Source organism: Guillardia theta (genome assembly GCF_000315625.1).
Source record: "Guillardia theta CCMP2712 unplaced genomic scaffold GUITHscaffold_6, whole genome shotgun sequence".
Taxonomy (NCBI): domain Eukaryota; class Cryptophyceae; order Pyrenomonadales; family Geminigeraceae; genus Guillardia; species Guillardia theta.
In genome coordinates, this window is record NW_005434668.1 from 791,990 (window position 1) to 817,099 (window position 25,110).

Below are 25,110 nucleotides of genomic sequence, written 5' to 3' on the forward strand. Positions count from 1 at the left end.
GATGGGAAGCGATGTTGAGAAGTCAGGATTGTGTGGGGGAAAGCATTCGAGGAAGGACGAAGGGTAGGAGGAAGAGAGAGAGCAAGCAAGAATGGGATTCATCGCCTTGACGAGCCTTGCAGGCGAAAATTTCCAGCAGAGGGGAGGGACCGAGAGAAAACGAGCAGCCAGACAGAATGGCAGTGCTGCCAGTGCTGCTCAGGGGGATATGTCACAGCTGAGCCGACGAGAACGACGAGCGATACAGTTTGCTGACAGGAAAGTGTCTGCAGACAATGATGAAACCAGTGGAAAGCGACCTGATTCTAGCGAGGAAGAGGAGGAGGATGAAGAGGAGGAGGAGCAGTCCTACAACAAACTTATGAAGATGTTAAGCTCGGATAAAGGGAACGAAGCTCTTCGGGCAAGACTTCTGGAAGAGACAGGAGGTATTCAGACTGTGCTTGCGAGTTTCCACTGATGCTGAAGGCTTGAAGGAGAAAGACAGGACGATGAAGACGAAGAACTCGAGGAGGAGGAGGAGGAGGAGGAGGAGGAGGAGGAGGAGGAGGGAGACGACGAAGACGGCGAACTCGAAAGCGAGGAAGGCGAGGAGGAGGACGAGGAAAAGGAAGAGGAGGATGGCGAGGGCGAAGAGGGGACACTTGAGAATGAAAGCTCGGAACAGAACAGCGTAGATGCTGATGATCAGGATGAGGAAGGAGAGGATGTAGAAAAGGAGGGGGGCAGAGGATCGAGGAAAAGAGGGAAGTCACGAAGGGCGACGAAGGTGAGTGAAGAAGGGGAGGGACCTGAAGTTGGGTGATACTCAACGTGTGCAGAAGGGGCTGGAAGACGACCTAGAGGAGCTCGGGCTCGATGCAGGTCAACTTGGGATGATCCAGCTGCAAGAGCATGACGACATGGCAGAGGAGCCGGAGGCTGAGGAGTCGGAGGCAGAGCAGGACGAGGGAACCGCGGACGCAAGGGAGGAGGCGACCGGCTACCAGAAGCACATCTCGTCCTTCTCCTTGGATAGTGCGAAGGTAATACCAGTTTCTCTTGCTTCCTCCTGCTCCAGCTGAGCTCCGGCAGGTGGAGTCGTTCCTGCAGGCTCGCAACGGGGGCAAGTGGAGGAAAAAGCAAGTGGAGGGTCTGCCGGTTCCCTTGCTGTGGAGAGCAGGGAGCCATGGGGTCAACCCCTTTCCGCGGGTGAGAGGAGGACATGAGGATTTAGTCTCACCAGAGGCCATGCAGGAAGCTGCGGACCTGTCGGGCTACCCAGCTGAAGTGAGTTTGCGGCTTCTTGCCACGCATCAGCTGAGCTCGAGCTAGATCACGAGATTGTTTGCGGCCGCCGCTGAGCGGACGAGCAAAGACGAGAAGAAGAAGGAGCTCTACGGCGAGCCCTCTCCTCGCGGCAGGTTCTCCTTCAGCCCCTCGTCCCCTAGCTCTCAGGCCCTTGACCAACGAGTGGCAGGGACGGGCTGACGAAACTTCAAAGCGCCCTCCTGCCCCAGCTCGCAAGCTACATGGACTTGCACTACTGCATGCGCACTTGCTCGCAGGCCAACGAGATCCGCGAGGTGGGGAGGGGTGGGGGGAGGAGGAGAGAGGAGGATCAGCTGACGATGGGCAGATGGTCGGGCTCCATGTGGTGAACCATGTGACGAGGTCGCGGGAAGAGATTCACAGCAACAACCTCAAGCTCAAAAAGGACAAGAGCTTCCCCGCAAAAGACCAGGGATTCACGAGATGCAAGGTTGAACGAATGTTTGAGTGAGGAGAGGGACGGAAGGAGTGGTGGAAGACCAGAAGTAGATCAGCGCCAGGGCAAGGACGAGGACGAGGACCAAGGGTGGTAGAGGACGAGGACGAGGACCAAGGGTTGTAGAGGACGAGGACGAGGACCAAGGGTGGTAGAGGACGAGGATGAGGACCAAGGGTTGTAGAGGACGAGGACGAGGACGAGGACGAGGACGAGGACGAGCAAGAGGACGAGGACGAGCAAGAGGACGAGCAAAAGGAAGAAACTGATTGTAGTTGGCAGGTTCTCGTGCTCCTGCCATGTCGCAACTCGGCCTGGCGGTTCATCAAGAAGCTGCTGGAGCTTGCTCCTTCTGCGCAGCGACCCAAGGGGAGGATCGACAACCTTCAGGTGAAGAGAAGACAAGGTCGCGCCTGCGGTGACTGCTGATTTCAGAGATTTCAAGAAGAATTCGGACCAGGAGACAAGGTGAGAATGCTCCTGCTCCTGCTCCTGCTGCTTCTCTTTTCATCTTCCACTTCAAATGTGCTGATCATGTCGTGTCGTGCAGACAGAACGCAAGGAGGACAAGGAACGGCTGCTCAAGGTATGGAGGAATGAGGGTTGAACACCGACGATGCAAGAGAGAGGAAGAAATGATGGTCATCACGAGAGGAAGAGAATAGAGCAGAAGAATTGAGAACACGAGAAGAGTTGAGCATGGAAGAAGCACTGAAGGGAGGAGACCATGGAGAAGGAGAATGACAGCATGTCTCGATGGCAGGTTGGAGTGGATCACTGGGAGAGGTTCGAGGGGAACACGGAAGATCACTTCAGGATCGGCATTCAGCTGCACTCCAAATTTGCCCGTCTATTCGCTCCCTTCTACACAGCAGACATCATCGTCGCCTCCCCCCTGGGGTTGCGCATGATCGTCAAGTCAGCCGATGGAGGGCTGACCCTGGTAAGAACCGCCGACACTCCTGCTGCCCCGTGACTTCCTGCAGGGAGGAGAAGCTGACTTCTTGTCGAGCGTCGAGGTGACTTCCCCTCCTCTGACTCGACGAGGGGTACGTGAGCTCGCTTCAGGTCCTCGTGATCGACCAGCTGGACTATCTGCTCATGCAGAACACCGATCATCTCTATACCGTGCTGGGCGCCATGAACAGGTGTCCTCGGATCTACGAACTGCTGCCTCTCAACTTGTACCCCAGGCAGCCCATCAAGCCGAGAGGAGCAGATTTCGCACGACTGCGAGAAGTCTTTTTGGATGACCTGCAGAAGTACTTCCGCCAGGTGAAAACCCACGGCCAAGTTCAAAACTTTGACAGCCTCCTCCCCAGACTCTCATCTTCTCCTCTGTTTGTACCCCGGACGGCAACGCGATCATGAGCAGGAGCTCCTTCAATGTGACTTGCCTGCTGTACTCGTCCTTGCTGCTGATAGAGCCTGCAGCTGAGGGGCATGGTGAAGACAGCAGAGGAGCACAAGTGAAAGAGGGCATGGAGGAAATTCAAGTCTAAGTTTGACTGGCAGGGGATCGATCAGGAAGGTTTTGCAACATATTCACGTTCGTCAAATGTTCATCAAGATGCCGCTCAAGGAGAACCTGGTGAGTAGGAGATGACAAGCAAGATTCGTATCACCTCCGTGACATCAAAACAACAGAAAGACGCCGACGATGCGCGATTTTCATACTTCTGCGACAACATCTTCAGGTGATCCCCGACCTTGCGCCCTCCTCTGTCCCTCCTCAACCTCTTCCGCTCAGTCAAGTGCACGGATCCTGCCAGTCCCATACTCTCCTTGTCGTCCCCTCCTACCTGGACTTCGTCAGGGTCAGAAACTTCCTCAAGAAGAAGGAGGCTTCCTTCATAGCCTGCACAGAGGCGAGTTGTACGCTACCTCCTCTTCTCCTCTCACCCTCTCTCAGTACTCCGATGCTCCTCAAGTCTTGAGAGCGAGGGGAGATTTCTTCCATGGGCGCAAGGTCGGGGCCCGGGCCGCCTCCTCCCACTTGTTTTGTGACGAGGCACGGGCAGGATGTACTCCTCATCACTGAGCGATTCCATTTCTACTTCAGATTCCGTAAGCTTCACCACGGTATCATGGTGAGTGACGGCAACGGCAGGAATTCGCGGAATCCGCCACATCGTATTCTACTCTCTCCCGCAGGCAACCTCACCCTGCTCACACCAGCAAGATCTAACTTCCCCTCAGTTCCCTGAGTTCTACACGGAGCTTGTCAATCTCATCTCACTGCATGACGATGTCGGAGGTGGGCAATCACTCCGCTCTTCCTGACGCTCACGAACAAACACACTAGGAACGGTGACAAGCCTGTACTGCAAGCAAGACCAGCTCAACCTACAGGTGACGAAACCGATCGGACTAGACAGGACGTGACTTTAGAATTCGCAGCGAGTGGTGGGCAGCAGCAGGGCCGAACAGATGCTCTCGTCCGACAAAACAGTTCATATGTTTGCTTAGTCGGGTGGGAGTCGGAGTTCATCAGCTGTAGAATAAGAAACCTCAAGCCATCATGTAACATCTTTCTCATTTCTACAACATAATCAGAGACAATCTCTCAGCAGACGTCGCACCATTCTGAAATATGTACAAAGTTTATTTATCTTGCTCATGGAATTCGCTTGTTGCAAACTTCTGCTAGCCAGTGTTTGATTGAAGAGTAATGATTTCCGTCATGAATGATCGAACAACATGTTGTCATGTTGGCAACAAAAGTTCCTCCTTTGCCCCTATAAGTGATTGCTCCTAAACGCTCGCAGACTGGAAATTCCATCGGAGTAGCTTCTGTTACATCGTTTGGAAAGAATACACAGATTTCAGCGCTCTCATCAATCGAAGTAGGAGAAACAAATCCACTAGACATCTCGTTCTTCCTCTTCTTTGCTCTGCGTCGCTGATCGTCCTCCTCCAAGCTTTGTAGAAAAATTTCCTTCCAGTCATCATTTCCGACATCGTCATCTTCATCGGACCAATCATCGTATTCATCAATTTCCTCGTCAACGTGATGAGGCTCTATGCTCTTCTTGTCCTTTGAGTGACTCGTGTCTAAGTCGTACTGCATGATTTCTCGCATTTGAATGTTTCAGTAAAATAACTGCTTGATCTCCTGAAATTGTTTGAAGAAGGTTCCAGACTGCCAAGTTTCCAGTTCGATTGAATCTTCTTTTCCAGCTTACCCTGTTCTTTCTACAATGTTTCCCTTTTGCTCTCTCTCTCTCTCTCTCTCTCTCTCTCTCTCTCTCTCTCTCTCTCTCTCTCTCTCTCTCTCTACTTTCAAGCACCTTCCCGTCTCTCTCTCTCCCTCCCGCTCTCCTCACTTCCGCCACTCGCAATGCTTGCTCGTCCTTCTCGTGGCTTCACTTCCCGTGCCAATCCAACCCACCCCTAGACCTACCCCTCCAACCCAGTTTCACTGACACCTACCCGTGTCTTACTACCCCACCCACAAGAATTCTGCTTCCACCCCAACCTAGAGCACAGAATACCTCTCTACCCACTGGGTCATCTTCCATCAATTCTGTGGAAAACAACCCCCTCCTCATAACAGGGTTGGGTACGCCCCTTGAAGCCATCACTACCTCCCCTTCAACTGCAACCCCCATTGAATCACCCAATCTACCACCCCACCTGATGATATCACCACCCCTACCCCCCAGTCATTCGTTACCCCTTTGCTGACCAATAACTCTTCAAACCACGACACAACTTACCACCCCTGTGTAAAGACCCGCACCCTTTGATTGACCCACCTACCCAACGAAATGAGCACCCACCCACCCTCCTGACGTGGAACCACCAGAGATACGGATACACAGATCATCCACCATACGCATCTAAATTCCTCAATTTGTCGTGTAATGTCATATTTCTCTACCCCACCCTCACGATATCTGATCCCTACCCCCACGACACTCAAATCTTGAAGGACCCTACCTTCCATTGCGACTTGTTCAACCCCCGTCGTTTCGCAAGGGACACTCCACCCCTGCCTGCTACCGCCATCAGGACCCTTTGGAGAGTCCTACCCCTTGAGTGAAAAAAAGGACCCTTACTATACTCAAAGGTTCGGACTCAGACTGGCCACCTACCCATCCTGGAGAGAGATCCTACACGACACCCCTATACTTTAGGGGCAATGTACCGGTGTATCAACACGCAGCAAGCGTACCCTACCTTCAAGGACTCCTACTAGACGTAACACCCCACCCACCCCTTGGAGCTAAAATTCCAGTCTACCACGAGTAGGGTCGGTCGCGGGGGCTGGGATCCCCAAAACCAGGGGACCAACAGACCGCTCTGTTGCGCCCACCACGGGTAGTAGTGCTTGTTTCGAAGGGGGTGGAAAACATGAACTGTCCGTATGTGGGTAGGGGTCCTTGGCGAGTCGCAAGGGTACGGATATAAAAGTCGGAATGGTGGTCACATAGGTAGATAGGGGTGCTAATATGGGTGAAGCCTGGGGGTACATCCGCATTTAGACATTTCGACCAGAAATAGGCTCGGTGCAATTCTGGTGAGGGGTACTTGAACAGTGAGGGACGACCTACACTTGTCTTGAAAAAATTGTTGAAAAGGAGTGGGTAGTACCCCAGGGATGTGATAAATTCAAATATAGATATGTTCATATTTGAAACTATTCTCAAAAATTTCAGCTGACAAGAGAAATTGTAATGTGACAGAGTCTCAGCCTCCGACTCCGCACCGTCACATAGTATGCCCGGCCCGGCCCGGGCCGCGCGCCGCAATGACCTAACTAAGGCCGGAGGGGCAAACTTGCCGCTTGCGATACTGCAGCCGCTTTGAACTTGCGGCGGCCGTGTGTCAGTCAGGCGGCCCAAGTCACTTGATCGGCGCCGCCGCCGCGCCGGGCGGCCCGCCGGGGCCCACCACAGAAAGCGCAACGCATCGTCCTTGACTAGCCGCCGAGTTGGCCCGGCTAGTAGCCCGGCCCGCGGGCCGGACCGGCCGGGCGCCGCCCTGAGCCGGGGCCGGCTGGCAAATCCGGGCTACAGTAACATCATGCCGGGGCGCTCATCGTGGGCCGCATGGCAGCGGTAGCCGCCAGTGGCGCTGGAAGTTGAAGGCTCGGTGGCATGAGCCTGCTGTCCCAGCCTCTGGGCCTCCGTGGACTTGCCAAGAGAATGGCGACACAGACTAGCACAAGTTCTCTTTCAACAGGGTTTAAGACACGACTGTCGGCGATTCTTTTAGTCGTCTTCTTCCCTATGTGCAGCTTCTGCGTGAACTGCTATGACGGGTGAATGAAGTGCCAATGTCCTTGTTGAATCCACCTCATCTCATGGCAGAGTCGTGACGACGGGAGATTCTGTATCTGCAGCAAATGATGGTGAATGATCCGTGAATACTGTGCCATCAAACTAACTATATAACGAATGGGCAGTTTCAAGCTTCTCAACGAGCGCGGTAGTGATTCAAAACACTACCCACTAATTCACCTTTTCAATCAGTGTAATCAAGTCAAAGGAAGTGCTTTTGACACCTGCGCAATATTTTGCTCGAAATATCAAATGTGAAGTACGAGTTCAATTCGATGCAATTCGTCTGAAGCTTGTAATTTTTAGGTTGAAATCTAATCAAGGCGTCTATACTTGCTCCCGTTTTTGTATGAATGCCACAGAGGAAAGGCTTTGAGTGTGTGATATCTCAGGTCTGATGTAAGATACTACACAGTGCGCTGTCAGTGCTAGCTTGGAACATGCACTTTGTGCGCAGATGATGAGCATTCCAGATGGAAACAGGGTAAAGATCTAAACGATTCAGTTGATGGTCATTCATATATTTCTTAGATACTTGTTGGCTGCGTTCAGAAATGCTCGACAACTTCCAACTCAAATGCAGATCCCACTTGTACATCTTCGTCGAAGTATATACCATGAACAAATATTTCGACAATAATGTCACAATGCAGGATTTGCTCTAAAGATCAGGGTTACACAAGCTCTGCTTCCAAGGTCAAGAATATTGATTGAATATTTGCCTGACCTTTTTTACAGAGCGCAAGTACGATGCTATTTTGGTCCATTTCCATTGGTTACCTCTTGATTCGACCGAACTTAGTATGATGTAGCAATGAAGATAGATTTGAAATCGAGCTCTGTTTGGATTTGCTTTGACAAGCTCATCATCAATGTTTTACATTTGCAATCGCTTCACAGTCTATTTACGATCCTTGTTGACAGTTTCAGGTCAAAATCTTCCTCGACATTGCGCGCATGGATATCGCTTTTCTGGACAAATGAGTGAAGCAGCATAACAAGTTTCAGAGTGAGGCTCAAACTTGTATGGAGGACTACTGTCGCACAATGTTCGGTAGGCCCATATCCCCTACCCCCATCTACACCCTCATTATAGGTATCCAAGTACCCCTCCCATATATGAACCTTCACTTGAGATTCCCTCCTCGCCGTCTTAATATGCCAGCTCGTTGCAAGCCCGCTAGCTTGCAAGCCCTCGCTGCTCTCACCCCTGCTGTCTATCCTACAGGACACGCCCCCCACCTCTTTTGCAGCTCCTTGCTCTGATCGCAGTATGACAACTCTCAAAGAGCAGTTTCTTGCATAGCATCCACTCCCTCTATTCGTTTGAAGCATGGAATATTGCCTCCGTTGTAGAGCTCTTAGTTTGAATGGAATGATATCACTTGCACGCTCTCAACCACTCGCAGGCCTCTTTCAACTTCATCGTGAAGTATTTTCTCTACATGGGCAACGCCAATTCCCAAGGCGACGACTCACACGGTCTTTGGTCTGCTTTCGGGTGCAGAAACTCAATTATTTCCTCTCTTCCTGACACATCTTCTCAGTGAGCAACCGAATGACTCTATGCCCTTGAAGGCCCAATTACCTGCAAATGAGCGAAGCTCGTTGATAATTCAAGCAGCGAAAGTTGGAGATGTCAGCAAACACTTGTGATTGCTCTTTTTTACTTTGTTTCGACCGCAGATATCGAAACTGATAGAGATGTGCGAAATTTCCATGGAAGAAGATATAGATGTTGTGGATTCCGAAGGAAGAAGTGCTCTTCATTATGCTGTTGAGAAAGGGTATGATTCATACCCGTGTTGCAAAGGACTCATGCAAACACACAGCGACATTCCTGCAGTTAATATTTTATTGCATTACAAGGCCTCACCAATGGTATACTGAATTCTTCCGAACAAGAGATGTCTTCCTAAGGTTTTGCTTCAGAGCGAAGACTCGTCAGGGTTTTCGCCACTCTCAATAGCCATCAAGAGCAAACAATTTGAACTGGCTGACATCTTGCGTTCACACGAAGCAAGTTCAAGACGAGTTGAAGAAGACCAAGTTTCCTTTCTTGATACGATGATGTCTTCAATCTCAGGAGGGTTGGAAAAGGTATACATGCATCCTATGCTCTTCTAGACTGTTAGTAATGTTGAGGTAGGATGATAACTTGCTATGCGGAGCTATGTGCTGTGAGTATCTTCTCTTCGCATGTTTCAAACTTAATAGGTCGCAGGCTCCACTCAAAAATCACTTGTGGATGTCTCCAGGTCCACACTTGATACAAAAGACACAAGAAATGTACGATGCCCATGCATAACTTTATCACACTAACATGAACAATAGTATGCATATCAGAAATTTGCTTGAAAGAAACAATACATCATCCCACTGTGATTATTCGACGACGCTGAAGAAACAAATGTTCAGATAAACTCTAGGCTGACTTGTACTATAGAAGCTTTTCTTTGGCCTGCTGATTTTCTTGGTCTTTAAATGAATATCTTTTGATGATTGACTTGGATTGTTCTAAAGAAATAACCTTCGAAAGAGCCAAATCCTCCACGAAAATGTTGTGAATATCCTCTGCTGTAAGCTGAGCTTCATCTCTGTTCATGAGGAACACCACTTTGTACAGAAAATGAATGCTTTCGTTGTATTCGAGTTCAATCTGCGGGGGATGTCCTCGCCACTTCAATAAGTCTTTTTCCAAGTAAGAAATCTGAAACAATTAGTTCAGTACATCAGCACCAAGGAATTCTCTTGAATTACTCGTTTTCGCACATGCCCTTCATCGTCCCTTTCTAGAACTTCTCTGTCTACGTACTGGAAACCAATTTTCAGGAGATAAATCTTCGTTGTCACCCAAAGCCCACCTTATATGCTAGCATCTCTTTGAGCTTTTGCTGACTTATTGGGACATTGAGATCGTATCTCAATACCCAGTTATATTTGACAAGACTGTTCTTCGTTAGGCTTCGGAAATATCGTTTGAATCCAGCATGATGCACAACGAACCACAGACTGAAGAAGAGGTGATAAGTACGACAGAAGACAAAACAAATCAATATGGCAAGCTGTACCAGAAAGTAAGGATAATTACAATTCCAGGAATCACCAAGATTTTCCTTAGCGAGTCCATGTAACTTGGGATAAGGCTTGCTCCCTTTGAATCTATCATATTCTTTCCAAGTCTAGTCAATTTCTTGAATTTGTATCAAACACAACGCACATATTGGAGACCAAATATCCTATCAAAGATTTGCATGACAAAGTAGCCTGTTGGAACCAACATGTCACAACTTGCAACACTGACATTTGCTATAAAAGAAATTACCCCCAAATAGTGTTTGTAGAATTGCAACGTGAGCAGTGGATTTGTCAAGATTTTTTTGAATCTCGGAAATCTGATGGTTGCTTGTTTGTATCGTTTCCACCAAGTTGCTTTGGTATGTTTCGGAGATGACAGTCGTCATCTTCTGAATGCTTGTAAGTTCAACAGAGGCTCCCTTGACATTTTTCCGAAGATCTGCTACTTTCCTATCAATGGCATCAGTTTCCGTTGAATATGTTAGAAGTAATGAACCTCTTCAATGACTGATGAAGTATCGATGAATTCAAAAGTGAATCCAAATTCTTGAGGCTTGGTTCATCACTTGGGCCCGTTAAAACACAGTGTTCGAGAGATTCTTCAATATATAGGAGGCATTCGTCTAAAAGAATTACAGCTCTGTTGAGCAGAAACCAGTATTTCAGCAGAAAGTGCGCAACTTGATCGATCCATTCACCTTGACACCTCCGCCATAAGTTTTCTGACTGCTTGGATGCTATTCGGATCCTGCAATGACGGTAACTTGCAAAGTTTGACCAAATATACTAGACCTCGTCATAGTGATCAATCAGATGTCGAATTTTTCGTAATGCCTCGTCCATCAAGAAAATCCGAGCATAGAAATATTTTACAAAGCGTTCACGGCATATCATTGTGAGATAAGATATGAGCAATGGTTCAAAGCGGGAACAACCACGTCCTGGATTGGACTCAGCGTCTCCTAAATTTCTCTCACTACCTGCCTGAGATTAATATTCCATTCCTTCCAACCACCATGACATCATCATCGGATAGATTGTGTGCAGAATACGTGTCCCCAAGCACCTGAACCAAATATCAACCCTTTCTGTCTAATATCATCATCTCTTTTCCACCTGTTTCAATTCGCTTTCATGTTCACCAGCGTCAAGATATAGTTCTGCACTCATTTTCGGATTGATCATCTCTGATAATATCACGTTGAACTTGTCACCTAGCAATCAACACTCAGTCAACACTCAGTCAATAGGTTTATGTGAAGGCAAACAGCACTGCCATACGTGATGATCGATCTCCATAGAAAACAACATCAAGCATGCTCCTTTGATACTCCGACACCAGAGAATCAATGATTCTCGTTGAATCGTTTTGAACATCCATCATAAGCCTCGACAGCAGATCGAGGGATACATTGTCAGCTCCATGATCCATGATTGCTTCAATCTGGAACTTGCAGTCATGGCTCAAGTGGAGCAATACATCGGCTACCTTCATGGCGTAGAGGACAAAACCATCTGTCCTCACATGAGTACCGAAGTTTTCCACCTGAAAAATGTTTCAGGCAGGTCGAAAACAACCAATTGATTGTTCCTGCACTATGCCTTCATCTTCCGCAAAATGAATATCAGCCTCAAAGTTGACAAAGTTGAGAAGATCGAATTCGAGTATCCGAACTCCCGTCAGCCCAGGCGGGGTTTCAAGTCTTTCTTCCATAGGAAAACTATCAATAACGTCGGAGAAAAATCCGCCCTGGTAACAATCAATCAGTCTTTTTAGATGAGTAAGAATCGTTCTATTGCCTGAACACGATCCTGACAGCCTAACTTTTCCATCAAAGATGCCAACGAATTATCTCCGAAGGGAACCCATTCGCCAATCAAGACTCGGACTTCTCCTAAACTTATCACCTGGACGATGCAAATCACACTTCGAAACCTATATATTCAGGTGACTGACCTCATTATATTCGTCTTTGATATCTGATTTTCCTGCTGCAGACTCATATGCTCTATGTGCATTACTTGTCATGCCACGACCCCTGATGTGAAAGGTGAATCCACAAGTTATCAACCTAACAAGGACAGACCCTCTGCGAAGGCAGTCTGGTAGGTATGGACTTGAAACATATGACACGTCCTCTGTCTCCGTAACTTTCGATGGAACGCTGTAAGATCGCTACAGTGCTACGTCATTGATCCTTGTAAGGAATGCTTTGAATATTTTACATCTTGCGTGTAAAAGATAAATCCCCTTCCTTCAATTCCCACATGCAGTACTTCCCCATCTGCAGTAAGGCAGAAACTTTGAAATGGTCACAACCTGGACAGTCTATTTGCACATGCACCTGTTAACAGCATCCTGGGATGACTGGGTGAGTTTTCTCTTTAGCAACTTTTGTCCCTGTTGCAGAAATTAAGCGAGTCTCATTTCAAAAGCCTATTTTCAATAAACCTTGAATGACACTTGATAGCCAATGACCAGTCCATGATCAACAGTGCTCAACTTTATCGTGTTTATGAACCTCATTTCACGCCTGTGTATTGTCATATGAAGGCGAACTCACAACATGATTCTGTTACAAATCATCAAGATCATCTTTGCCTTCTTGCGATACATTCATCCATAATCTGACATTTCCTGCACAAGATGCTTTTAGCAACTGGATTCTTAGAGCGTGTCAGTGCACCGATAGTATTCGCACAAGAGGAGTAGTCATAATCTAGTACTCCAGTAATGATTCCTTCGTAAATCAAGACCAAGAGAGCATGCGATCTTATCCAAACATCTTGCTGAGACCAAGACAACAGTCAAATCATGGATGATAGCGTACTTCCAGTACATCATCATCATTGTCGGCAGGTTTCGAATACAGCGACACCAGATACAACAGCCTGGAACATTCAACAAGAGTTACATCCAAGTTTCTTCGTCCACGATTTTCACCTTAGATGATTCTGAGTCACTTTATCATCGTAGAATTCATCGTCATTATCATTGGCCTCTTTGCTCGAGTCCGAGACCACAGGCAACTGAGCATCTCCCAGCTGTGTTGCATTATCGAGTGAAGCACAACAAGTGATTTACCATTCCGAACATTCCTTGCCGTGAGAATGCAGCTGACCATTGTTCAGAAGGTGACAAACTGATTTGTGCTGACAAAGAATTTAGCTTGTTCAAAGAACATGCCTATTGTACCATGTGCCATGATGGAGGAGTACTGCGCCAGTGATGCTGAGTTTGCGATCGAATCAACCGCAAGAACAGCATCTACATCTGATATTATCCTTTCCTCTTCGCTGTCACCCTGAAAATCTGTGAGATTGCAGCTACCGCCCGGCAGCATCGCTCTTATTGGCTCACATTCTCGAACTCGAACGGAGACACGTTGTTTTCGAAGCTCGCTGGTCTTCGCACTGAAGACCTCTTGCCATACTTGCTGGCGATCGAACCTGTTCGCTTTCACCAGAGACTGAGAGGACAAGACTCGCCTCGCTCACCTTGCATGCTGTCCTCCTCTCCCCTAGCTCAACTTCGTGTGCATGGCGGGAACAGCCGATCGTTGGGGCCTATGCCCTACTACGGTTGGATAACTAAAAGTCAGCATCTAATCAAATGTTTTAGTTATGTAGTCACATGTTTTAGTCATTAATGGAGATGAGCGGGGATGAGGTCCGGGCAACAGCCAGCGGCATGTCCACCAAGGGACAAGCAGTAAGTGAAGCATGGAGGAGAGAGAGGAGAGGGAGGGGGGGGGGAGAGAGGAGAGGGACAGAGAGAGAGGGGGGGGGAAGGAAAGGGAGGGAGGGAGGGAGGGAGGGAGGGAGCGAGGGAGAGAGAGAGGAGTAAGAGGGGTGAGGGAATAACAAGGCAAGGAACTTACTCATTCTTCTCAGGCTATCACAGTTGCTGTGTACATCTCTGGCTTATCTGTGATCCTACTATCAGTTCTTGCAAGGTGCTATTGTTCAGTACACTTTCGTTTCATAGCTGATCATGTTCGCCTAGTTTGGAGCCTCGTCGCGATGCTACAGTATGTGTTTGTGTTGGCTGTTTTTTCCGTGTTTGAGTTTGAGATTCAGGAGCTCGCTTCAAAGCCCAAGGCGAAACGTGCATCGTTGCATAGTTTGAAGACAGCAATTCATTCCAAGCAAAGCAAGTTGCAAAATCTTCACAATGAGGAGAATCCGACAATCTACACCATCTTCACAAGAGGGCACCGAGAGCGTTACGCTCCTCAGGACTATGGAAGTTACTATGGGCCGCAAGCATACTATGACGGTAACTCTGATAGGGTAAGAAGTCCCTGCCCTGACTTTCTTGCAAATAAGGGTACTTCCGTGGAGGACAAGGGGACTCAACATCTCCAGGGATCGATGCTCGTGGTGTGAGGACCGTGGGACGACAGGGTCGAGGGCGTCATGTCTGGGCGTTTGCTTCACCGTACGACAAGTATGAGTTGTACCGCCAGCATGGAAACTACGTGAATGGAGTGTACAATTACTATGTCAGGTCAGCTGGCGCAGGCTCGTTTGCAAGACCACTGATTCTTGTTTGCGATACCCAGAACTGTCAATGAAGATCAGCAGCAGGAAGTTTCAGACGCCATGGCTTGGCAGGTTCGCATGTGATTCAGTTGCCTAACTAGGCGCCTGATTTATTTTTCAGTACGATGCAGCTCAACAAGAATATAACAATTATCTCGCACAAGTGGGAGGTCGATAGAGTTAAACCATCAGTTTTTTTATTAGCAGGGAAAGGTTTGCAATTCCAATCCAACCCCAAGATTGTAGATATAGCACGGCACGCTGCTCGTTCGTACTCGATTTTGGTCAAATAAAGAGAGTTAGCGCAGCTTACTCTGATGGCATAGACATTGTCTTCAAGAAGGTCAGGGCATCTGTCCGCTCCTTCTCCCTCCGGCGGTTGGACCATCCCAATTCCTTCTGCATGATGTCAAGAACCCTTGGAAGAGCCTGGTCAATGCCGTCAGACCCTCACGAGAGGTATAGAGTGCAACCAGTTCAGCTGCGTGGGAGTCCAAGAAGGCAAGTCGTGTGCGTCTCGCAAGCACATCTACAGCAGTGCAGGCGTATTCCCACCTACAAGCAGCAGTCAGTGGATACAAGCAATCTCGTCGTTGCGCAAGATGATTGCTGCTTGTTCTACCTGCAAGCGAAGACAACCTCTGCTTCGAGCATGGGATACTTGGAATAGAGCTTAAGGTAGCGCAGGGTTTGGCCTTTCTCGTCCTTGTTGGGTCCCTGGAGGAGAAACAACCGTAAGGAGGCCTTCGAGCAAAAAGACACGGACCTTGGCATAATCCTTCGCCAGATCTGCGACAATAAGCGCTCTTGTGCCATAGTTATGCATGAGGTGCTTTGCAACCATCTTGTCCATATCATATTTCTCACGCAGAGTGACAACAACCTTGCAGATCAAAGCCCTGTCAGCAGGAGCACGTCGCTAAAATTCAGCTTGCATACCTTGTCGAAATTCTTATTGCAGACTAACCCACCGCGATCAGTGCCAAGGAGAGTCAGCTTGTCTGTGCAGCAAGCACGTTGTGGTTCAAGTTCCTTGTTGATCTCAACCGCCTTATCCACTGCATCCTTGGCCATTCTCCGATATGTCGTCCACTTTCCACCGCAGATTGAGATGAGATTGCCCCTGACCACATCCACAACATGATCCCTTGCTAACTTCTTGGTGTCGTTAGGGTCAGCATTCGGCGCCTTCACCAGCGGTCTTAAGCCCGCCCATGCGGCACGTACATGGCTATAGTTCATCTGTCGAGACAGCGTACTGTTGCATTCACGCAGGATGAAATCAACCTCGTTGAGAGAGGAGGTCGGTGCCATGCTTGGCTTTTCTCTGATATCTGTAGTGCCAGCAATCGTGCTTCCTTCCCAAGGCAGCAAGTACAACACTCTTCCATCCTTCGTGAACCAAACGCAGCCCATGCTATCAGGAGAGAAATGATCTGGAAGGATAAGATGAGATCCCTTGGCCGGCACAATAATCTCTTGCACTTCTGGGTCTGCCATCTTGCGAACGGAATCAGTGAACGGCCCCGTCGCATTGATCACTTGTTTCGCCTTGATATCATAAGTCTGTCCGGTGAAAACGTCACGTACTTTGGCGCCGGTGATCTTGTAGTTCTCATCTCCAGGTTTTCCAACCGAGTTGAGGCCAAGAACTTCAGTGTGATTCATGACCTGGGCGCCGGCTTGAGCGGCAGTGAGCGCAATGTACAAGTTCATGCGGGTATCGTTCTGTTGTCCATCATACAGCACAAGAGCTGCTTTGAGGCCTTCGCTCTTCAAATGTGGGAACTGAAACAAAGCTTCTGCTTTGGAGATCAGGTGACTTTCAGGAACAACAGACTTGGTTCCTCCTACGGTGTCATACAACTTTCCTGACACCCAGAAGACAGGAACTTCCCACCAATGCCTCAATGGAATCATCATCGGGAGAGTCTTGGACATGAAAGGAGCGCTTTGCATCATAAAAGCTCTCTCATACAGATCACTCATGACAACCTGCATCATGGAGTGATCGTAGTGCAGATTTGTGATCAGCTCCCATAGAGATCTCGGCGGAACCCTCTTCTGAAATGCCAGCGCGAGGTAGCGAATGCCTCCATGGATCAGTTTCGTGCTGCGGCTACTGGTACCCTGAAAGCAGAGTTGCAGAGCAGAGCATCAAGGTACAAGAAAGAGAAAGTACATAGTATCCATTACCGAGGCGAAATCTTCTTGCTCAACCAGAGCAACCTTGAGACCTCTGGTCACAGCATCGAGAGCAACTCCACTGCCTGTGGCTCCACCACCGATGACAAGGATGTCGTACTCCGTGCTCTTCAACTTCTCCTGAACAGACTTGCGATCGGGCGGAGTCCACGGGATGATTGCAGTCCCGTCTTCACATTGCATGACAGTCAGACCGTTAGCATACTGCTTGGTTTCAGTAGCTGCCACTGGCAGCATGTTCTGAATCAGCGTCTTCCACCACTTTGGCCTTTGCACTGAGACGGAAGAGTCAGACTTGGAGCAGATCCCACCCAAAGAACAGAATATCTACTTTCGCTCTCAGTGGCGGCAGAGATCTGGCCATCGTCGGCTATGATATTCTGCAACCTGTCGAGTTTCTGCATCAGATTGATCTCCCTATTTCATCTGAATCTTACTTCTCGGATCTCTTGTAGGTCAACGAGTAATAGCCGTACCCAGTCGCTCCTATACCAGGTCATTGAACACACCTTTGCCAATAAATCTCTCACCAGCTGCTGAGGCCAGAAAAGCACCCGCTGCCAATCGAGCTTTTCCGAACTTTGTCTTCATCCTGCAGATATTAAGACTCAGCAAGGCCACCAATGACACTCCTTCTGTGTGACTGTTGTTGACCATCGACTTGGCGTGGAATTCGATGTACACAATACGCCACTGACCTCACATTCCACGAATATCTGATTTCTGCCTGGCTTCTAACTTCTCTTGACGAACGAATCTATCTTTTGAAAGTCTTTACCTCCCTCCAACTCATACCGTGATGCGCAATGGCATGCAACTTGCCTCCCACACTTTGTCTTCCAGCCCTCGATCTTCCAAGTTCCCTCACCCCTTGCACATCTCATACATCAGCTCGACCTGATCTTGCCCTCGGCATCTCATCCCATGCTCGTCCTGAGCTCTTTGTCGCATATTCTCTCTCCGTCCCCTCCCCTTCTTCCTCCTAACGTCCCATCGCTCGCTCCTCTCCTCGCTGCATCTTTCCAACCCCTTCGGTCCCTCATCCCCCCCCCGCAACATGTGGGTACTCCCGTTACAAAAAAAAAGCACCGTTACAGTGTAAAGCACTTTTGATACCCCTCATCCCCTTTTCAACCTGCAATGCCAGAACGGTTTGAATGAGCGTGTAGAGCGGTCAAGATGCAAAGCAAGGGGCGAGCGGGAGCGCTTGCCATGGTAGAGGAGAACAGCTTGATCTGAGAGGCTCTGTGGGACCCTCCAGCAGGGATGGTCATTGGACACACACCAGCTCAGCTCGGCGATGATCCTATCGTGCGGTTGCGGTTCGCGCCGCTCATGCCCTCTGCAACCAGAGCTGGTGAGATGACCGTGCGAGGACAAGAATGAGGTGACGAGCATGCAGCAGGGCCTCAGAAACCCAGGGAGAAATACAAGGACCCGCCACGGATAAACGTAAAAAAGGAGGGAACTTAGGGAGAGGGTACTGAGGACTGTCCTTTTGAACCGCAGCTTGAAGAGCGAGGACTTTCTACAGCTGATCTACGAGGTTGGATGTTCTGCCTGCTCCTCTTCCAAGTTTAATGGTCTATATAGCCAGGGTAGCCCTCAAAGAACGAGAGAAAATCAGACCTCCAGACCCAGGTACTGTTGGTCGCTATCGCTCGTTTGCCTGTGCCTGGAAATGCTCTTGACGACAACACTCTACCAGAAAAGCTCGGAGAGAAACTTGGACACAAGGAGGTGTGGCAGTTCTACCACCAGCACCCCAGCTGAGTCGATCGGCAGGCTGTTGCGGGATCTTCGAAGTTCAAGTACGACGAGAATCGATGGGCAAAGGTGACAAGTTGTGTTGGATGATCTGTCTTCTCATCTCTTGTCACAACTTTTCCTCGCTCTGACTCATAGCAGGTCGTCACTGTTCGGACAGCCAACGGAGATGTTTGGCACAAGGAAAGATGTTGGTCACATTCTTGACGATGCTGACATTATTATGGGGCAGATTCCCGATCCGAGAACTGGAGTTCTGTCGGACGATCCTTACAAGAATCCGTACCCGTGGTTCGGAAGAGCCTTTGATGTGCAAGGTCTTGATATGCAGCATTGGATTGCTGCTGTGCTCACCTGCGCTCATACCAGCCAAGTGGATCAAACAAGCTCGCGATTTTCAGAGAAAAGTCAATGAAAAGGTGAAGGCGCATGAAGATCTAGTTGGCGGACATTGACAAGGGCCAAACAGGCACTTCAAACCAAGAATGAGAAGATGAAGAATAAGATTCAATGCGTCAAGGTTGCGAGATGATTCTTGAGGAGACGCAAGTCGCGATAAGAAGTGCTGCAGGATCGCGAAGCGAAACTGGTACAGAAGGAAACGACAGGAGCGATTATTCGTCAGGCTCCCGCTAGGAGACGTCCCGTCCAAGGTTTGTTGATCAAGTCTTGAACTGGTCAAGGTGTTGATATCCCCTCAAGAAAAGACGATGAAAGTGAAACATGAGGCTCTTGCTGCCACTTGCAGTGGCCTGATCAGGTCCAACAGTGCGAATGTTCCTGCCCAGCTGACTCGATGCTACCAGTGCTGTTGGTGGCGATGCCGAGGCATCAAAGCTGTCAACGCAGGAGCCTCTTGTGATCATTGACGGCCCCGTTGCTCCTCCGAAATACGTCGGAGGTTTCGTCAAACAGAAAGAGCCCGAGAGATACAACATGTACAGGGTAGACAATCCTCTCGCTGCCGGTGAATCGAAATGCCGTCTTGAATTTGCTTCCTGCCGATTCTGAAATGAAGGGCTCTAGCAAAGAATGTAGATCCTGGAGAAAGGGCAAGGCGAGCAACAGCCTTCCTGCTGCTGAGCAAACCGAACAATTCTTGGTCGAGGCAAAGGTGAAACTTGTAGGAGCATTGCTGGGCAGAAGTGACTCTATGCGCAGGTCCCAAGATCTGGCTACAGAGATTGCAATCGTTTTAGGTGACTGAGTTGTAAGCTCATGCACGTTTCATCGAATGATCTTGACGCCTCAGAGCTGGAAGATTCGGGCGTTCAGATCGAGAGAGTGCTCAAGGAGACTGGGCAAAGTTCAGCAGCGGACAGCATCAAGATACAATTTTCCATCGGTCGATCCTGCGAGCAGGATGGATGCGTGGAAGATTCCTTTCTGGATCCAGAGTTCTTCTCGAATCTTCTCCTCTCCTTTGTATACGCGGTGAGAAGCAAGCACGGCGGAATAATGGCAGAAGAGAAAACCCGTTTCTCGAATCTGGTAGTGCACAAGGCACAAGGTTCCAGGAGAAAATATTTGAGCTGCTCTTTGCTGAATTTTCACGTCAGGACTGATGGAAATGATTGAAGGAATGCCACTCCTGTCGTGTGTTGTTGATGTAGAGGTCAAGGAGACGAAGAGAAAAGAGAGGGAACGATCGTTGGGCAAGTTTTCACAAGATCAAGAGGATACCAGAAGGTGCTGGGATGCCTTTTCTTGTCTTGTCGACTCGCCCTCTTCTTGATTTTATTGACTGCAGGAAGATTGTGGATTTGATCGTCCAGCATCAAGCGTACGAAGACGACACGCTGCTGATTCTCCTCCTTCAAGTACACAAACAATCGACTTGACAGACCACTTCGAATTCACTGACAGTCTGAGCTAGTTTGTTGGATACTACGGAGGAGATGACATGGTGCTGCAAGTTTTGATGGTATGCCATGATATTTTGATGGTTGCAAACATTTATACGAGCGCAAGAAATGCGTCGAGGAGTTTGCCTTGGGCGACAGATTTATTCAAGTCTTTGAGAAGATCTTTCTTCCTTTCGAACACGTTTCTCGAGGTCAGCAATATTGAGATTCGCAGTGGACCTCTGATAGCGTTGAATTGCCCTAGCATTGTACGAGCTCGTCAAAGGCGTGCGATCGAAGGAGAAAGGCGGCAAGCATTTCGAAAACTTCCTCAATCAACTTCATGCCCTCCATGTGGAGTCAGAGGAGGCGTATCCTCTTAGGACACAGGTGATGCGATCGGGAAGGTGGGCGGAAGCTCAGTGGCTGCAGGTGGATGTGAGGGAGCACATCAACACATTTGTCGACTACCTGTCTCTGGTTGCTCACTGCATGTATTGCCACTGTGTATGACGAGTATCCCCTGGTCAAGAGCACCAAGTACGAGGAGAGCGTCTCGAGCTACCTCAGGTAAGGAAGTTGGTCAGCTGACATCTCCAATGTTCTGAGGCCTCAGCAGATACGCCGAGATTTCTCGAGTGGTCCAACAAGTCTCCAAGTTGGGAGATGAGCTCAGTGGCAAAGAACTGGGCGATGAGGAGAAAATATTCGAAGAGAACGTCAACAAGGTGACTATGACATGTCTGGTGCTGCTGCTCCCTCAATCCAACATCAGGTGATTGTACTGATTGACAAACATTATGGAGACTACGTTGAGGACGCGAAGTCTTACACGCGCTTGTTTCATCTTGCCCTCCAGGTCATCCTTCCCTTGTTCAAAGGTCATCGTGACAAGTATTGGCAGAAAATGATAGAGCGATGGTCGCCATCAGAGAGAGAAGACGTGGCTGGTCATCGACCTTGTGCTGTCATTTCTCCCTTGACAAGTTGACAGCCATCATCCTGCTTGGCTTCGAGCTGTTCTTTGCATCGGCAGCTGAATCCTGTGACGAGGAAGAACTGACGATCATGACAAGAGAATATCTCAGCGAGATGGGGCTGGAAGATGAGATGGTGAGGGAAGTTGCTCTCCTCTATTCCTGATGGTCCTGTGACCTCAGATCAACCTTGCATGCGGCGACATCGCTTCTTTCTTCGTCGATAGGAGACGAGTTGCTGCTTGAAGTCAATGCCATCAGTTGTTTGTTAGTAAAACTTCATCTGAGCCTGCCGCTCATCGTCTGCCAATCCGATGCAAAAGTTGAAATGGAAGTGAGAAGGAAATTCATTCGCAAGCGCTCAAGTTCTCTTGTTGTTTCCTCTAATAAAGAACATCAACTACCTGAAAATATAAAAAAACCGAAAAAAATTCATTTGCAACGATTTCCATTCTGTCACTTGTCAATGTTTTTATCTGCGCTGGGGGCGAAAGTGGGAGAGCAGGTCAGCGAAAGAGATGGAGCGGAGGGAATGAGAGCGAGGAGGGACGCAGGAGAGCGTAGACGAGGAGAAGAGCAGGAGGAAGATGATGTATGTTGATGTCCGTGACAGGTGTTGTCCCAGGTGAGTCGTCAGGATGACGGAACTGCGGGTGGACGACCTGGACCCAGGTAGAACAATAGGAGGAAGGAGGGAGCAGGATGGACGAGGATGAAGGATGAAGGATGATGGAGGATGAAGGATGATGGAGGATGAACGAGGACAGACGATGACAGGTGTGATTGCAGAAGACAGGATGATCTTCGACAAGTCTCCCTTCATACAGAAGCGCTTAGAGGACTGGCATTTCCGTGAAGTCCTCAACTTCTTCCAGACCAGGTTCTGTACACCATTGCTAGCCCTTGTGACTTATCCACGTCGTAGCGTCACAAATGACAAGAAGTGCATTCGCACCATTGTGGAGAGAGAAGTGGACGGGAAGCTGCTGTCTAGCATGAACGATGAAGAGATGGCTGCAGCTCTGAACATGTCCCTGGTGCATGTCAAGAAATTCAGGATAAAACTGAAGAGAATTCAAGAAGTTTTCAGGTTTCAAAGTTTGAGCACGATGGTCTCGGCTGAAACTGCCCAGTAAGGACATGGATGAAGAGGAAACAGAGCTCAAGTCATTCTTGAAAGACAACAGCCTCGGTCGTCCAACCACCAAGTTTCGACATCTCTCCTTATCTTGTTGTTCAGGACATCTCTTTAACAAGTTGACCATCAGCATGAATATAAGTCAGCTTCCCTGCCCATTGCTGATGATGGAGGCTGAGGTTTCTGTACAGGATCAGTTGCGAAGTTGAAGGAAGTTGTAGACAACGAAACTTTGGACACCGCTTACCTGCGAATCAAGTTTGCGGAAGAAGTCAGGCAAGATGTCGCTTCCTGTGTGCCGTTCTTGACGCACGAGGCGTCAGATTGGTGAAGGCCTTGTCAAGCTTGAGCGAAGAGCATGCAGATGAAGTCTTTATCAACAAAGCCAAATACAAGGTTGCAGGTCAAAATCACTCAAGACATCAAGAGCTTCACAGTAACATCTGTTGTCGTTTAGTTTCAGGAGCACAAGCCGCTGGCTCGTTCGCCCCGGTACCCTCCTCCCCAGCCCTCCTCTCTTTGTCGTTGACAAGAGCTACAGATGCGAGACTCTGGTCCCGGTCAAGTTTTCATGTACAAAAGTGCAGATCAACCACGAGAGAAGTCGGGGAGGTTAGCGGAGAGAGGAAGCAGAGGGAGAGGAGCTGACTGGTGCTACAGAAATTCAGAGACGCCGAAAGTCCTCAAATCTATCCCAAGCAGGAGAGTGTAAAAATGAAGAAACTTCTTTATCAATGTTCGCAGACCGAGAAATCCCTTCAGCGATCTACTCTGCTTCACTTTGCACTGAAAGTTTCTCTATTGAGCCTGTTAGTTGTGCAATAGGCTGAAAGATGCCGAGAGAAGCGCAGGACAGTCAGTAAGGAGAACGAGAATCTCACAGCACGCATCAAACCTCTGTAGAGTTATTGGTCACGCTCCCCAGCAACTGCAACACACGATCTTCACATCTCGGCGACCGGTTGAAGGGAGCAAACTACCTCCATGACTGCGACGTGTCCTGCATTCTTAGCAAGCTGCAAGGGAGTACGGTCATCAATATCTCTCAGGTTGGTATCGGCGCCCGCGTCTGAAGACTGTCATGCCATCACTGAGGGTTTATGAGGGCTTACTGAGTAATACTCTTGCACACTCCAAATGCCTGTGGGTACGAAGTGAGAGTCGACCTGATCCGCTAGTCCCTCCATCACCCTTGATCAGCAGCATAGTGGAGAGGAGTTCTACCGTGCCTAGTCACCTGCGAGATGTTCCCTCCTCTCTCAATCAGCGCTGGGCACAACATCAGGTTGCAGCTTCAGAGGAGCAGCATTGTCAACTTTGAACGGTGTCTGTCTTGCCCATCAAGCTCGCCCAGTGCAATGCAGCATAAAGACCAAACTCATCTGCCTTGTTCACCTGGCACGTGGAAGGGTGGGATGTCAGCACAGCCCACAGACCGCCTCTCGAGTTCCACCTGTGCTCCCTGCTGTTCAATCAATTCAATCACTTCCCATGTTCGCCCACGGCATGCGCTCTCGCGCATTCTTGTCGAGGGGTCCATCATGGCAGCTGTTGGTACCACAGGAAACGGAGGATGATGCTTTGGGCCTGCGTCTTCCCGTCAGCGCTGATGCTGCTGCTCCTCACAAGCTACCCAAGTCCGAAGTTAAGTTCTCAGGATCCATGAAGTGCTTTGGGATGATAAGCTTCCACTTGGGGTTGCTTTCAGTGTACTCTGCTTCCTCGTCCTCTTCGTAGTACGTATCGATCTGGTCCCACTCGTGAGTTGTACCCTCCTCTCCAGCCATCCCATATCACCTCCGCCAGAGTCTGGTTGAGAGTGACAAGGTCCTCATCGATTTGCTTTTCCTGCATCGAGATGTACTTCCTATCCTGTACAGTTTCCTCCCACGCTTTCTTCATCAGCTGTTCTGACCCTCCCCGAAGAGACAGGCGGGTGGAAGGGACTGAGAACGTAGGAGGAAGTTGGGACGAAGACGAAGAGGAGGGCTGAGGGAGAGGGAAGACACGCTGAGGAGGGCAGGAGCCGGAGGGAGAGATCAGAGAAGAGAGGAGAGGGAGGAGGAGAAGAACTAGCTGTGCAGGCCTCATCAGCCGCGCGGTTTGCTGCATGCGCCCGGACATGGGCAGGGAGTGCTTCACGGGGATGCCAGGGGGTGGGGTACTCAAAATTTAAAAAGGAGGGGTAGTTTTGCGAACAATGCAGGAGGATGGGAGAGCAGGAGGGCGGGCCACAGGAGGAGGGGCATCGGGAGGAGGAGGAGGAGGAGGAGGAGGAGGAGGAGGAGGAAGAGGAGGAGGAGGAGGATGAGGAGGAGGAGGAGGAGGAGCAGTCGGCAGCATCTGCACTTCCTGTGCATTATGATGAACCACTCCATCTCGATGCCCAGGAAGTGCTCTGCACGAGATCTATCCACTGCTGGCCATGCATAGTTTGTTTAGGAACTAGCACAAGGAGGACGACTCCGACTTCTACGATTAGTTGTGGCTTTGCGTCGGATATGTTCATACATAACATGCATAC

General features: G+C 49.2%; 8 protein-coding genes across 8 annotated transcripts; 5 read left to right on the top strand and 3 right to left on the bottom strand.

Moving 5' to 3' along the window:
• Positions 1-91: 91 nt before the first annotated feature.
• GUITHDRAFT_101083 (hypothetical protein) lies at positions 92-4,216 on the top strand (the record flags this gene model as incomplete). The annotated part of the gene is made up of 25 exons (XM_005840302.1): positions 92-428; positions 477-769; positions 822-1,025; positions 1,075-1,191; positions 1,237-1,269; positions 1,315-1,403; positions 1,460-1,565; positions 1,619-1,741; positions 2,030-2,137; positions 2,183-2,215; positions 2,298-2,333; positions 2,511-2,690; positions 2,734-2,766; positions 2,816-2,895; positions 2,941-3,022; positions 3,070-3,135; positions 3,182-3,216; positions 3,263-3,338; positions 3,395-3,444; positions 3,498-3,564; positions 3,660-3,716; positions 3,769-3,814; positions 3,858-4,004; positions 4,053-4,099; positions 4,148-4,216. The coding sequence occupies 25 exons, from the start codon at positions 92-94 to the stop codon at positions 4,214-4,216; spliced, it is 2,514 nt and encodes an 837-aa protein (XP_005840359.1).
• Positions 4,217-6,786: 2,570 nt separating this feature from the next.
• GUITHDRAFT_150397 (hypothetical protein) lies at positions 6,787-7,867 on the top strand. The gene is made up of 9 exons (XM_005840303.1): positions 6,787-7,013; positions 7,063-7,103; positions 7,158-7,180; positions 7,225-7,286; positions 7,339-7,396; positions 7,448-7,516; positions 7,564-7,640; positions 7,686-7,728; positions 7,771-7,867. Exons 1-9 carry the CDS (start codon positions 6,850-6,852, stop codon positions 7,837-7,839), a joined length of 606 nt encoding a protein of 201 aa, XP_005840360.1. The 5' UTR covers positions 6,787-6,849; the 3' UTR covers positions 7,840-7,867.
• Positions 7,868-9,321: 1,454 nt separating this feature from the next.
• GUITHDRAFT_161035 (hypothetical protein) lies at positions 9,322-13,670 on the bottom strand. Its single transcript, XM_005840304.1, has 24 exons — positions 13,609-13,670; positions 13,472-13,560; positions 13,307-13,415; positions 13,196-13,263; positions 13,055-13,155; positions 12,951-13,002; positions 12,798-12,900; positions 12,691-12,748; positions 12,563-12,644; positions 12,456-12,511; positions 12,068-12,149; positions 11,936-12,018; positions 11,708-11,831; positions 11,600-11,656; positions 11,392-11,554; positions 11,227-11,324; positions 11,126-11,176; positions 10,809-10,858; positions 10,358-10,560; positions 10,253-10,299; positions 10,104-10,204; positions 9,897-10,044; positions 9,793-9,846; positions 9,322-9,742 (listed from the first exon to the last, which is right to left on the bottom strand). The coding sequence occupies exons 1-24, from the start codon at positions 13,613-13,615 to the stop codon at positions 9,473-9,475; spliced, it is 2,256 nt and encodes a 751-aa protein (XP_005840361.1). The 5' UTR covers positions 13,616-13,670; the 3' UTR covers positions 9,322-9,472.
• An 89-nt stretch (positions 13,671-13,759) lies between these two features.
• Positions 13,760-14,739, top strand: GUITHDRAFT_101085 (hypothetical protein; the record flags this gene model as incomplete). Its single annotated transcript, XM_005840305.1, has 6 exons — positions 13,760-13,822; positions 14,005-14,066; positions 14,117-14,141; positions 14,191-14,389; positions 14,440-14,620; positions 14,676-14,739. The coding sequence occupies 6 exons, from the start codon at positions 13,760-13,762 to the stop codon at positions 14,737-14,739; spliced, it is 594 nt and encodes a 197-aa protein (XP_005840362.1).
• Positions 14,740-14,964: 225 nt separating this feature from the next.
• Positions 14,965-17,403, bottom strand: GUITHDRAFT_84416 (hypothetical protein; the record flags this gene model as incomplete). The annotated part of the gene is made up of 9 exons (XM_005840306.1): positions 17,391-17,403; positions 17,298-17,346; positions 17,192-17,247; positions 16,852-17,135; positions 15,595-16,785; positions 15,422-15,538; positions 15,278-15,372; positions 15,129-15,210; positions 14,965-15,084 (listed from the first exon to the last, which is right to left on the bottom strand). Coding segments are annotated over exons 3-9 (1,890 nt in total). The 5' UTR covers positions 17,193-17,247; positions 17,298-17,346; positions 17,391-17,403.
• Positions 17,404-18,126: 723 nt separating this feature from the next.
• GUITHDRAFT_161037 (hypothetical protein) lies at positions 18,127-21,694 on the top strand (the record flags this gene model as incomplete). Its single annotated transcript, XM_005840307.1, has 25 exons — positions 18,127-18,217; positions 18,454-18,501; positions 18,569-18,600; positions 18,646-18,696; positions 18,860-18,944; positions 18,997-19,046; positions 19,097-19,147; positions 19,199-19,280; positions 19,330-19,387; positions 19,434-19,594; positions 19,654-19,741; positions 19,789-19,826; positions 19,880-20,137; positions 20,187-20,316; positions 20,378-20,447; positions 20,504-20,551; positions 20,599-20,683; positions 20,758-20,861; positions 20,904-20,951; positions 20,989-21,041; positions 21,091-21,199; positions 21,247-21,330; positions 21,376-21,421; positions 21,466-21,584; positions 21,632-21,694. The coding sequence occupies 25 exons, from the start codon at positions 18,127-18,129 to the stop codon at positions 21,692-21,694; spliced, it is 2,052 nt and encodes a 683-aa protein (XP_005840364.1).
• A 392-nt stretch (positions 21,695-22,086) lies between these two features.
• On the top strand, positions 22,087-23,298 carry GUITHDRAFT_101088 (hypothetical protein; the record flags this gene model as incomplete). Its single annotated transcript, XM_005840308.1, has 9 exons — positions 22,087-22,120; positions 22,238-22,328; positions 22,374-22,538; positions 22,582-22,640; positions 22,689-22,727; positions 22,778-22,913; positions 23,024-23,078; positions 23,128-23,198; positions 23,247-23,298. 9 exons carry the CDS (start codon positions 22,087-22,089, stop codon positions 23,296-23,298), a joined length of 702 nt encoding a protein of 233 aa, XP_005840365.1.
• Positions 23,299-23,475: 177 nt separating this feature from the next.
• On the bottom strand, positions 23,476-24,488 carry GUITHDRAFT_101089 (hypothetical protein; the record flags this gene model as incomplete). Its single annotated transcript, XM_005840309.1, has 7 exons — positions 23,476-23,514; positions 23,567-23,655; positions 23,699-23,727; positions 23,777-23,855; positions 23,982-24,173; positions 24,220-24,334; positions 24,384-24,488. 7 exons carry the CDS (start codon positions 24,486-24,488, stop codon positions 23,476-23,478), a joined length of 648 nt encoding a protein of 215 aa, XP_005840366.1.
• Between the last annotated feature and the right edge of the window lie 622 nt (positions 24,489-25,110).